At 44.3% G+C, this 12,177-nt stretch overlaps 1 protein-coding gene across 1 annotated transcript in view; it reads right to left on the bottom strand.

Annotated features, from left to right (window-relative positions):
- The window catches only part of lonp1 (lon peptidase 1, mitochondrial), an 80,133-nt gene extending 68,271 nt beyond the window's left edge, over window positions 1–11,862 (bottom strand). The window contains exons 1-2 of the mRNA XM_084310256.1: window positions 11,403–11,862; window positions 7,769–7,857 (exon numbers count right to left, since the gene is read on the bottom strand). Of these exons, the coding sequence (XP_084166382.1) occupies window positions 7,769–7,857; window positions 11,403–11,855 (542 nt within the window). The 5' untranslated portion in view covers window positions 11,856–11,862. The remainder of the gene's footprint in view (window positions 1–7,768; window positions 7,858–11,402) is intronic.
- Between the last annotated feature and the right edge of the window lie 315 nt (window positions 11,863–12,177).

A 12,177-nucleotide genomic window follows, 5' to 3' on the forward strand; every position in this document is an offset into this window, starting at 1 on the left:
GGTGACACAGGAGTGACTAGGCCTCTAGTACATAACACCTCCCCCACCAAACTGGTTGCCCAAGAGGCAACCACTACACAACAACCCATAACAAAACAAAAACCAACTGTGACCCCTTAGTTGTCAGGGCCACTACCACAACAGCGGTAACGGGTACCACAAACACCGGCACTATGATCGTGAGAGGGCGTCTGCTAGCACGTTGTCCCTCCCACGAATGTGGCGAATATCCAAGTTATACGCCTGGAGGAACAAACTCCATCGCATCAAACGATGGTTCGATTTTTCACCATGCTGCGAAGAAAAACCAAAGGGTTATGGTCTGTATACACAACAAGGGGCAAACTGGAGGATCCAACGTAAACATAAAAATGGTTCAAGGCAAGAACCGGGTCGGCCCCTGTCGAACACGACCACCGATACCGATCTGTCAAAATTATACTGCAAACCAAAATCAACCTGAGAACTGCGCTTAACAGAACAGACCACAGCACAACAAAACCATAAATCACTGATACCACCACCGCACCCATATCCATCCCACCTGGCACTGGCAGTTCAGGATACTGCACACCGTGAACATCCAGAGTAGGCTGTACCGCCTCAGGTACAGCCCCAGTGTACCGGGAACCTGGCAGTACGACAGCCAGCATAACGTCTGGAACACCATCTAAAATGGCGTCACCCAAAATAACTTTGTCCTGATCAAAATCAAAATGGCTGCCACTCAACAGACCAGGTCGCGAAGGCGGCTCCTGCTCCACAGGACACAGGTAACTAGGTTGACCATCACACCTAGTGCATGGCAGAGAATCAGTGTGGACATGTGGATCAATGTCAGAATCATCAACTGACATACTGGGACCATCCCTGCCCACAAGTGAAACATTAGGGACAATAGAGCTATTGTGGGAAGGCTGGCAGCCTAAATCAAGCTTAGTAGCCCCTCCAACTAGAACGGTGTCACATGAAAAAACAGCACCTCTCATAGCATCCTTCCCACACTCCTCCTCCAATTCGTTCGTGGCCTCAGCCACCGTACAGGCTGGGAAGACCTTGAGACATTGCGCTGCCATATCATCTCCTGTCACATGCTTCTCCGGCACGCCTGTCAACTCTGGTTTCACCACCGGGCCTAACACAAAACCACAATCAAGAGAATAATTATGCAGAGGTACATCCACAGTGTGCTTTCGAAAATTCTCAACAGGTGCACCTTTTAATTCAACAAAGAATGTGTCACTAAGTGTAATGTCCCAAGTCGAGGTATCAACAACATCACTTTTGTCCTTTGACATTTCTCGTGCCACAGCACACACCGGAAACACTCCTGGATGTTTCTGTGCCAGCTCATTAGAGACCTCAGAAACCACAGGAATGGGAGTTACAACCGGAGTAGCCAACACTGTCACCAGCCAAATCATTCCCTAGAATGAAGGACACCCCCTTTATGGGAATGTGAGAACATACCCCCACAACAACATTGCCTGATACTAAGGGAGAATTGAGCGTGACCTCATGCAAAGGTGCATCCACAAATCCACCCCCAAAGCCCTGAACAACGACATCGGAATGCAAAGAAGAGTTTGATGAAAATGGCAAAACCCCCTCCAGAATGAGGGACTGAAAAGCACCGGTATCTCTCCAAATTGTTATAGCCTGTTTGGACTCTAGTGCATTAGTCAGGGAAACAAATCCATTCATCCTAAACCTTGAGGAACCCTCGAGCTCTTTGTCCACACGTTTGATACCTTCCCCATCCCCATCTAACGTTGGCATAGGCGTCCTGCATATGGTTTCTACCAGAGCCACGGTTCTGACATTTTTCTGCTCAAGCACCGGGCATCCAGCAACGATATGACCAGGTTCCTTACAGTAAAAACAGATAATCCCTTCTGTTACAAAGGGTCAGATTAAACCGAATATATGTATTTATTGATTGATATATATTGCATAATATTTGTATATCGTTTGATATCCCTTGTATATTCCTTGTACATATACACGGAATATCCCTTTAGCCTACTATAGCCCATAATATGTCGTTCTCCTATTGGATGGCGTGCCACCAGCGCCAGTGCCGTGCCCCTAGAGCCGACTTGAAAGCTACCGACACGACTTGTCTCAACATGCCCGCTTCTGCCCAGGGCTACGAGACAGTGAGCAGGCTGGCACTTGATTATTCCCCGTACATATAAATATGGCGTAGGTGAATACTGAGTTAGTTCGCCTTTTCAGTTCGAGTTGAAGTTCAGTCTTGTTCAGTTACCCAAGTGACGTCTCACCCACTATGCAACGTGCGGTAGAGTAGGGCTCGTATTGCCTCAAGTAGAGTCGTGTTATCCTACTACGTTTGTTCAACGTATCGTTCGCTATTTACTAGTAAGCCTTCATTACGAGTCAAAGACCACGTGAAGTGAGTAATTGTGCGTCTACATAGAGCACTTATAGCCGCGTGCAAATAGGATAGTAGTAACGTCAAGTTCAACTGTGAACTACCGTGGACCACGGAGGATTTACACCGGTGATTGCAGAGCCCTTTCCGGCAGGATTATTATTCTTCATTGCTTTGACCAAGCTGCTGGAGCAGAGAACCGTCTACCCGGCTGCTGTGTGGCATCTACAGTGAGGACATCACTCGAGCCCGTCTCAAGGAGAGACTCCACGGCTTCACCTGTGCGGCGCGCACACTGGGAGTACAGCTGCCTTTCCCCGCTGAGCCAGGGAGCAATATACCGTCTCCAGGTGCCTATTGAAGCTCCCTGTGGAACCATTGACTTGCATAGAGCATTGCCTCCCCCTGCTGGCTTACAACCGGTAGTAACTCCCCTACCATTATTCCCTAGATAATTCCTAATATTCAGTATTGACTTGCCTACGCACATTCTTTGCCTTATAAGCGCATTCAATATAAAGTATATTTGTATCCTTTGATGTAATAAATATTCTAAACGAGTATTTGTGTGGAAACCGTTTCATTGTGGAGGAGTTCTCATCTGATATACTTGTGTACGGTATGGCCAGTAATGTACATAAGACGGTAGTGGTTTAATGATACCAATACTTGATTAATACAGTCAGGGAATTGTACCCCTCAGTTACACCTTCTGGGAATGCACCAGCAGAACCACCCCGCCTAGGAGGTGAAGTTAATTGACCAGCAGACACAGGTTTTGGGAAACGGCCCCCCTGAACAGGACGCCTATCCTCGGACTCAACACGGTAGTCCTCCAAAAACACGGACTTGTGTGTCAACACAAACTCATCGGCGAAGACAGCGGCGTCGCCTATCTTCGATACCCCACGCTCATTTAGATGTGTGGAAACGGTATCAGGAACACATCTTTTAAATTCCTCTAGGAGAATCAACTGCCTAAGCTGCTCTCTTGACTCTGCCTTCTGAGAAGTGCACCACCTGTCAAACAGGTTCTCCTTCTCCCTTCCAAACTCAACATAAGACTGCCCCTCGGACCTACGATAACCTCTAAAACGCTGACGATAGGCCTCAGGGACCAACTCATAAGCCCTCAAAATGGAAGCTTTAACCAGCTCATAATCAGCGCTTTGTTCAAGGGACAGAGCAGTGTAGGCTTCTTGTGCCCTACCAACCAAAACACATTGCAGCAGCAGTGTCCAGGCGGTATCAGGCCACTTCAATGTGGTTGCCACCCGTTCGAAAAGGGGAAAATATCTTTCCACATCTTTCTCAAAAAATGGTGGCACCATCCTGATATTCCTGCCTACATCAAACCCGGAACGTGACTCTGGATGCAGAGCACCCGCCTGTAAGGCAGCATGCTTATACTCAAGCTCCTTCTGCGCACGCTCGTGCTCCAGCAACATTTGTCTCTCCTTAAACTCACGCTCCTCTTTCCTCTCCTTAAGCTCACGCTCCTCTTTCCTCTCCTCACGCTCTCGCTCTAGCTGCCTTTCTTTAAACTCCAACTCCCTAATCCTCCACTCACCCTCTACACCATGTAATAGCGGAGACACGTCAGACAAAGGAGGCTCCTCCACCCTCTCCTCAAGCACCTGTTCCCTAATGAGCAAAACCCTCAAAGCACCCAAGGCAGATGGTTTCAAACGTTTCTCACTGGGAGTAAGCTCGACCTTGTAGTGCACAGCAAGCTCGAGCAGTTGTTCTTTGGAAAATTTGTCTAATAAGTCATGAGATGGGCGATCAACAAAGTCCCTGATGGAAGCCATTTTCACTGAACTAGACACCCCAAGCTACACACCCAACCCCACAGACACGAAGAACCACTAACGAACCACGAAGACCCCCCCAACGAACCACTGAAGAACAACGAAGAACCACTGAAGAACCATGAATAATGCTAATTGCCAACAATAACAACCAGAAGGGAACGCGGTGGAAATGTGAGCTCTACGGAGCGCACCTTTCCAGGTTGCACAAACAAAAAAAAACAAAAAAAACACACCCACCCTAAATAGACGTGTCATACACGCAGGGTGTTAGGTGCTACCAGGTATGCTCACCAAACACTTAAACAAACAAAAGAAATCCAACAAAATATTCCAAACAGGTGCGCCTTCTAACCTGATGTGACCACATATGCTTCTACGTCTAAACTGCAGAAAACCCCGGCCTACCACATGTCTACCCTAAGAAACACTAAATAAAGCCCTACCACACTACCTGTGTTTCCTGGCCGCCCTAACCTACCTACCCTTAAACTAATGCCCTGTAGACCTAACTTTCTTCAACCACACCTGCTACCAGTCAAAGATCATATACAATCATTTCATTGACCGCCCCAGGAGTACGCGGTGCACCGGACGCTAACCAACAACCAGAAAATAATATCCCTATCTACATGTGGTGCCTACTAAACTATATATTTTAACAGCATAAGTAGTCACATCAAATTACAAACAAATACGGCATACTCACCTGTTTGATGAAAATGGCTCAGCCCCCACGTTACACCATGTGTAACGAACACCACCCAAACCATAATATGATGACACCCCGTGCAACACAAAAAAAAAAATCACCAAACAAAGTTCTAGGGGTAAAAGATCCCGGATGAGCGCCCAACTGTTACGACCCTGGCTCATGGGTACGCAACCTATGTGTAATCAACACCAAAACCCTGTGCTCTAACTCAAAAATGCTACTAAACCAAGGAACTACTAATATAACTATAAGCTAATGTACTGGTAACCCAACGGACAAGGACTGTAAGAACCTGACAGCTCTTTCACTAGGCACAGACAGTGCATGTGTGTTACTGGGTCTGCCTTTGAAGCTCCCCAGCAGGTAACCAATCAGCACTAATTGGCTAATTGGCAGCCCTCACCTGTATGCCCTGGTGACACAGGAGTGACTAGGCCTCTAGTACATAACATATCAATATTTCAAAAATCTGCGATCGGATTCATATGTCCCCTCCGCTGGCCTGAGATCCACCAGCAGGACCCACTGAGCTCTCTGGCGGTTCAGGAGCGCCATCTGGTGGCCGATCGGCGCAATCGCCAAACAGGATGTGGCATAGAGGTTTTGCTAGACGTCCGTAGTACTTCCGGGCGCTCGCTATAGGTCATGGGACTCTGGCTCGTCAAGCTACACGGTGATCGATTGGCAATAACTCGATAAACAACAGGATTTGGACGTATATACCATTATACAAGCTGGAGATGGACCGGGTAAAAATATATCCCATAATGATAAGATTTCTACTCTACGATGATCGCCCAACGGCGCGCGGAGACTGGGGTGAGTTTCAGCGTGTAACGTTACCGTCTTCGATACTAACTGCTATTATCAACATTTGACCCACATTAGATGATTGGTATAACGCTGCCCACGGAATTATAAACGCCCCCTCGCCCATCCGGTCAACATCAGATGACGTGTAGTAACTTCTAGAAGTAAGTCTAGTTGGAATTTTTTATATCGCGCTGATTGCCATCAAACTGTATTTCATCATCAATATAATGCATTTGGGGCTATATATCACGTTCTGGAGAAAGCTGCAGAAAGAGATGAAAACATACTTATACATTAGACCATACTTTACTATGAATATGTGAATGAAAAAGTTTAACGTTGCTACACAATGAACAATACATATAGGACTTTGAATGGGCCCTAATAATGGCAATGTAGCAATAGAATTTAAAAAGTTATAGCCCTGCAAAGAAGGGGACTTTCTCCATAGACAAATAGCGCTGGCAATCTATGGTATATCATGAATTTAACCTTAGGCAGTGTTAATAACGTGTTAAGTGTTAATAACGTTATCGAGTTTATCGGGATGACGTCATAATTGCTGATATCGGCCCGATAATTATCGTGCATCCCTACTATAAACGTGGCCTCAGAATTCACGCCACACACATACTCGGCACGTAAATATATAAAATAGTGCCGTGCAAGCTAGTTATCCTAGCCAGCCTTGTTTACTACTAGAGTCCTACCTCTCTACCCAGAGGTGCACCGCGGGTCTCCTTCACTGTCGGCCATCTCCTTCACTGATTGGTTGTTAGTGCGTGTGCTGATATCCAAGCTTGGAAAATCGATATATCCAAACTTTGCGACCACGTTTCATGTTTATTTCGAGGAAATAATTTATCGCGATAGTTATCGTTATCGTTTTATCGCCCAGCCCTAGCTCAATACACACAATTGTTAAGGGGATGCAGACCAGAGAAAGACTTTCGTCTTGTTTACATCAGGGTCCCCGATTTTCAATTCATAATGAGTTGAAATGAATGAATCCAAATCTGATCCGATCAGATAGGGATTAAAAGTTTTGAACTCCTGGGCCCAGGCCATCAGGATGCTCAATGGCAATGACACTATGTAACAACCCATCATCTACACAAGATGGCGCCATCTACACTCACTGCACACACATCCACATGTACACACACACTTTAAACAAACACTCACCTACCACTCACTTTAACACACTTTATATTTATCTATTATTAAAAAGATTTGCACTACATCCATACCTCATTTGCACCCTACCCTAAGTTTTGTACCGCATCTCATTTCTGCATTGTACCTCAGTGTTACTCATTTTACTCTGTGTTGTATATTGTATGTATATTGACTTTACTTAGAGATCACTCAGTCTATCCCTGTATCTAGAGATCACTCAGTCTATCCCTGTATCTAGAGATCACTCAGTCTATCCCTGTATCTAGAGATCACCCAATCTATCCCTGTATCTAGAGATCACTCAGTCTATCCCTGTATCTAGAGATCACTCAGTCTATCCCTGTATCTAGAGATCACTCAGTCTATCCCTGTATCTAGAGATCACTCAGTCTATCAGTATATATAGAGATCACCCAGTCTATCAGTATATATAGAGATCACTCAGTCTATCAGTATATATAGAGATCACTCAGTCTATCAGTATATATAGAGATCACAAATCACTTTAACTGACAGTAATAGAACGTTACCCGTCATCTCTCTTTAACTGACAGTAATAGTGTTACCTGTCATCTCTCTTTAACTGACAGTAATAGTGTTACCCGTCATCTCTCTTTAACTGACAGTAATAGTGTTACCCGTCATCTCTCTTTAACTGACAGTAATAGTGTTACCTGTCGTCTCTCTTTAACTGACAGCAATAGTGTTATCGTCATCTCTCTTTAAATGACAGTAATAGTGTTATCGGTCATCTCTCTTTAACTGACAGCAATAGTGTTATCGGTCATCTCTCTTTAAATGACAGTAATAGTGTTATCGGTCATCTCTCTTTAAATGACAGTAATAGCACGTTACCTGTCGTCTCTCTTCAGAAACACACCGGCGTACGGCTGAGCCAGACGAACCTTCCTCCTCAATAACTCCATGAGCATCTTGTTCTTCACCTACAATACACACATATTATATAGAATTAGATTGGATTAATAATCAAACACATTGCTGTGATGTGTGACTCACCTCCAGACCTGCAGATGTTCAGAACAGCAGTGCTGAGTAGTACTGAGCAGTAGTATTATTATTAGGGCTGTACCGAATGCTTCGAAGCTTCGATCATAATGTTGACATTCAAATTCTAAATCAACATTCGAATTATATATATATATATATATATATATATATATATATATATATTTTTTTTTTTACAAACATTCAAAGCTTCGTTCGAATACTTCAATAGAAGCTTCGAATGTTAAAAAATGACATTCGGTACAGCCTTAATTATTATATATTATTGTATTAGTAGTATTATATATATTATTATATTATATACTACTATTATTATATATTAGATATAATAGTATATTATATTAGATATATATTTGTACATCTTTTATTAAAGTCTGCATGATCTGAACAAACAACATATAACATAATAATAATAACAACAGAAGAATGGTTCAGTGTGTTGTGTTCTCTCATATTGACTTATCACATATCGTATTGTATGTTACCAATATCCTGCTGGTTGATATAACAGTCACATTTCTTTAATCCAACATGAATGTAGTGGACGTTATCATCTCAAAGTAACTAAAGATATTGAGTAATCCAGAGTTACCAGTCAGATCATGCTGTTAGATACCAGTCAGATCATGGCCTGTTAGATACCAGTCAGATCATGCTGTTAGATACCAGTCAGATCATGGCCTGTTAGATACCAGTCAGATCATGCTGTTAGATACCAGTCAGATCATGGCCTGTTAGATACCAGTCAGATCATGCTGTTAGATACCAGTCAGATCATGGCCTGTTAGATACCAGTCAGATCATGCTGTTAGATACCAGTCAGATCATGGCCTGTTAGATACCAGTCAGATCATGCTGTTAGATACCAGTCAGATCATGGCCTGTTAGATACCAGTCAGATCATGGCCTGTTAGATACCAGTCAGATCATGGCCTGTTAGATACCAGTCAGATCATGCTGTTAGATACCAGCCAGATCATGGCCTGTTAGATACCAGTCAGATCATGGCCTGTTAGATACCAGTCAGATCATGCTGTTAGATACCAGTCAGATCATGGCCTGTTAGATACCAGTCAGATCATGCTGTTAGATACCAGTCAGATCATGGCCTGTTAGATACCAGTCAGATCATGCTGTTAGATACCAGTCAGATCATGCTGTTAGATACCAGTCAGATCATGGCATGTTAGATACCAGTCAGATCATGGCCTGTTAGATACCAGTCAGATCATGGCATGTTAGATACCAGTCAGATCATGGCATGTTAGATACCAGTCAGATCATGGCCTGTTAGATACCAGTCAGATCATGATGCTCTGGTAGATGTTTCTCCACAGTCAAGCTCCACATCTTCTCAGCTCAAGACGTCTGAATGAAAATGGGCTCAATAGAACCATGACTCTTTACAGCCAGGCTAATGAACCACACGACTCCTTACAGCCAGGCTAATGAACCACACATGACTCCTTACAGCCAGGCTAATGAACCACACATGACTCTTTACAGCCAGGCTAATGAACCACACATGACTCCTTACAGCCAGGCTAATGAACCACACATGACTCTACAGCCAGGCTAATGAACCACATTACTGTTTACAGCCAGGCTAATGAACCACATTACTGTTTACAGCCAGGCTAATGAACCACATGACTGTTTACATCCAGGCTAATGAACCACATGACTGTTTACATCCAGGCTAATGAACCACATTACTGTTTACAGCCAGGCTAATGAACCACATTACTGTTTACATCCAGGCTAATGAAACACACATGACTCTTTACAGCCATGCTAATGAAACACATTACTGTTTACATCCAGGCTAATGAAACACACATGACTCTTTACAGCCATGCTAATGAAACACACATGACTCTTTACATCCAGGCTAATGAACCACATTACTGTTTACATCCAGGCTAATGAACCACACATGACTGTTTACATCCAGGCTAATGAACCACATGACTGTTTACATCCAGGCTAATGAACCACATGACTGTTTACATCCATGCTAATGAAACACACATGACTCTTTACAGCGATGCTAATGAAACACACATGACTCTTTACAGCCATGCTAATGAAACACACATGACTCTTTACAGCCATGCTAATGAAACACACATGACTCTTTACAGCCATGCTAATGAACCACACATGACTCTTTACAGTAGGGATGCACCGATCCGACTTTTTCAGTCCCGATACCGATACCTGGGCTTTGGGTATCGGCCGATACAGAGTACTGATCCGATACCCATTGTCCAATTAATAAACTGTATGCCTCACTGTGTGGAAGAGACTGGGATCATTCTTTTGTGCAAGGCAACATCAGGCTTGACTTAAAACATTACTTTCCTAACTTAGTGAAACAAAATGTAACAAATTAACACAAATGTACTGAATTGTTATTTCTTATTGTATTCATTATTAATTTATTATATTAGAATACTTTAAAAAAAATTATCCAATATATATTTTTTTACCAATACCCGATCCAGTCGTATCGGGGCCAATATCCGATATCAACCGGAGCATCCCTACTTTACAGCCAGGCTAATGAACCAGATGACTCTTTACAGCCAGGTTAATGTATTACATTACTCTTTACAGCCAGAGTAATGTATTACATGACTCTTTACAGCCAGAGTAATGTATTACATGACTCTTTACAGCCAGGCTAATGTATTACATGACTCTTTACAGCCAGGCTAATGTATTACATGACTCTTTACAGCCAGAGTAATGGACCAGATGACTCTTTACAGCCAGGCTAATGCATCACAGGACAGTAGCATTCAAGTCCATACTCGCAAAAACCACCCGATTCAAGGACAGCTTCTTCCCAACTGCCATTCGGACCCTGAACTCCCTTGGCCCTGCTCAGCTCTCCCCCTCCCCCCTTACACTAACCAAGCTCCTGGCCTGATGAACTACTCTTCCATGCGTTATGTTGTGCTGTATTTATGTATTTATTGTGTCATGTTGTGCTGTATTATGTATCCATTGCTGGGAAGGGGGGGGGGGGGGTAAATGTATCTATGTTCCAGTTTTATGTACTGTATATCCAGAGCTTCAATACACTCTGTACTGATCACAAATACCACCAACCTGGTTGTGTGGCAGTAATGGTATCTTGTATCTTGACTCTTCACAGCCAGGCTAATGCATCACAGGACTCTTTACAGCCAGGCTAATGCATCACACAGAATTATACCCAAACCAGGCCGATATATCAATAGATTTACTCCAAAATATCAGTATCATACTCCTCTTCATAATAACAATAACAAATAACCATCATCATAATAGAAAAGGGTTCAGTAGAGTGATGTCAGCTCTCTAGGTGTCATTGCGTCATCATCCCTCTGTGTCCTTCATCAGTATCTCTACCTCCCCCTGAGGTCAAGAGACTCCAGGTCTCTGTCCAGACGGACCTCCGTGGACCAGGTCTCACCTCTATGATCTTGATGAACCGGGGGAACACCGGGTTTCTGTTCACGGCGATCAGAGGGACGTTAGGGAACTCCTCCGGCACCAGCATGGTGGTGAGGGCGGTCATCTGGGGGCCGCTGTACGGCGCTCCTCCGTCTGCCCCTCCCGGTTCCTCTCCTCCAGAACCCCCGCTCTCCGCACCGTCCTCCCCAGCTCCACTGGCCCGGTTCCCAAAGCTCCTCTCGGGGACGACGAGGAACCGACAGCCCGGGGTGAGGAGGAGCTCTCTCTGCCGGCTGAACAGCGCCGCAGCCCGGGCTGAGCGGGCGGCTCCTCCCGGCGGAACGGTCCGATGGCATAATGTTTTGGTCAAGGTTCCGGTCCGGTGTGACGCGACGGTCAGTCTGGACCGACTCTGGACCAGTAGCACGGCCGAGTTTCTATATATGTGTCTCGACGCACCGATCATCCTCATGCAGGTCGCCATGTTTATCTGGAGCGTATACTATATAACTCATAAACGCACTCACGTGACAGTTCTACTTCTACATCCGGCAGGGGTTGATGACGATTTGGGGGACACGCCCCTTTACTAGAGTGAAGAAACGGTTCATCCAGAGATGCTCAGAATGATGAATGAATGAATGAATGAATGAATGAATGAATGAATGAATGAATGAATGAATTCATGAATGAATGAAAACTTTATTTAACAGATTGCAGAATGTGTACAATACAGTACAGCTCAATACACACAATTGTTAAGGGGATGCAGACCAGAGAAAGACGTTTGTCTT

Source organism: Notolepis coatsorum (genome assembly GCF_963971535.1).
Source record: "Notolepis coatsorum genome assembly, chromosome: 3".
Taxonomy (NCBI): Eukaryota; Metazoa; Chordata; class Actinopteri; order Aulopiformes; family Paralepididae; genus Notolepis; species Notolepis coatsorum.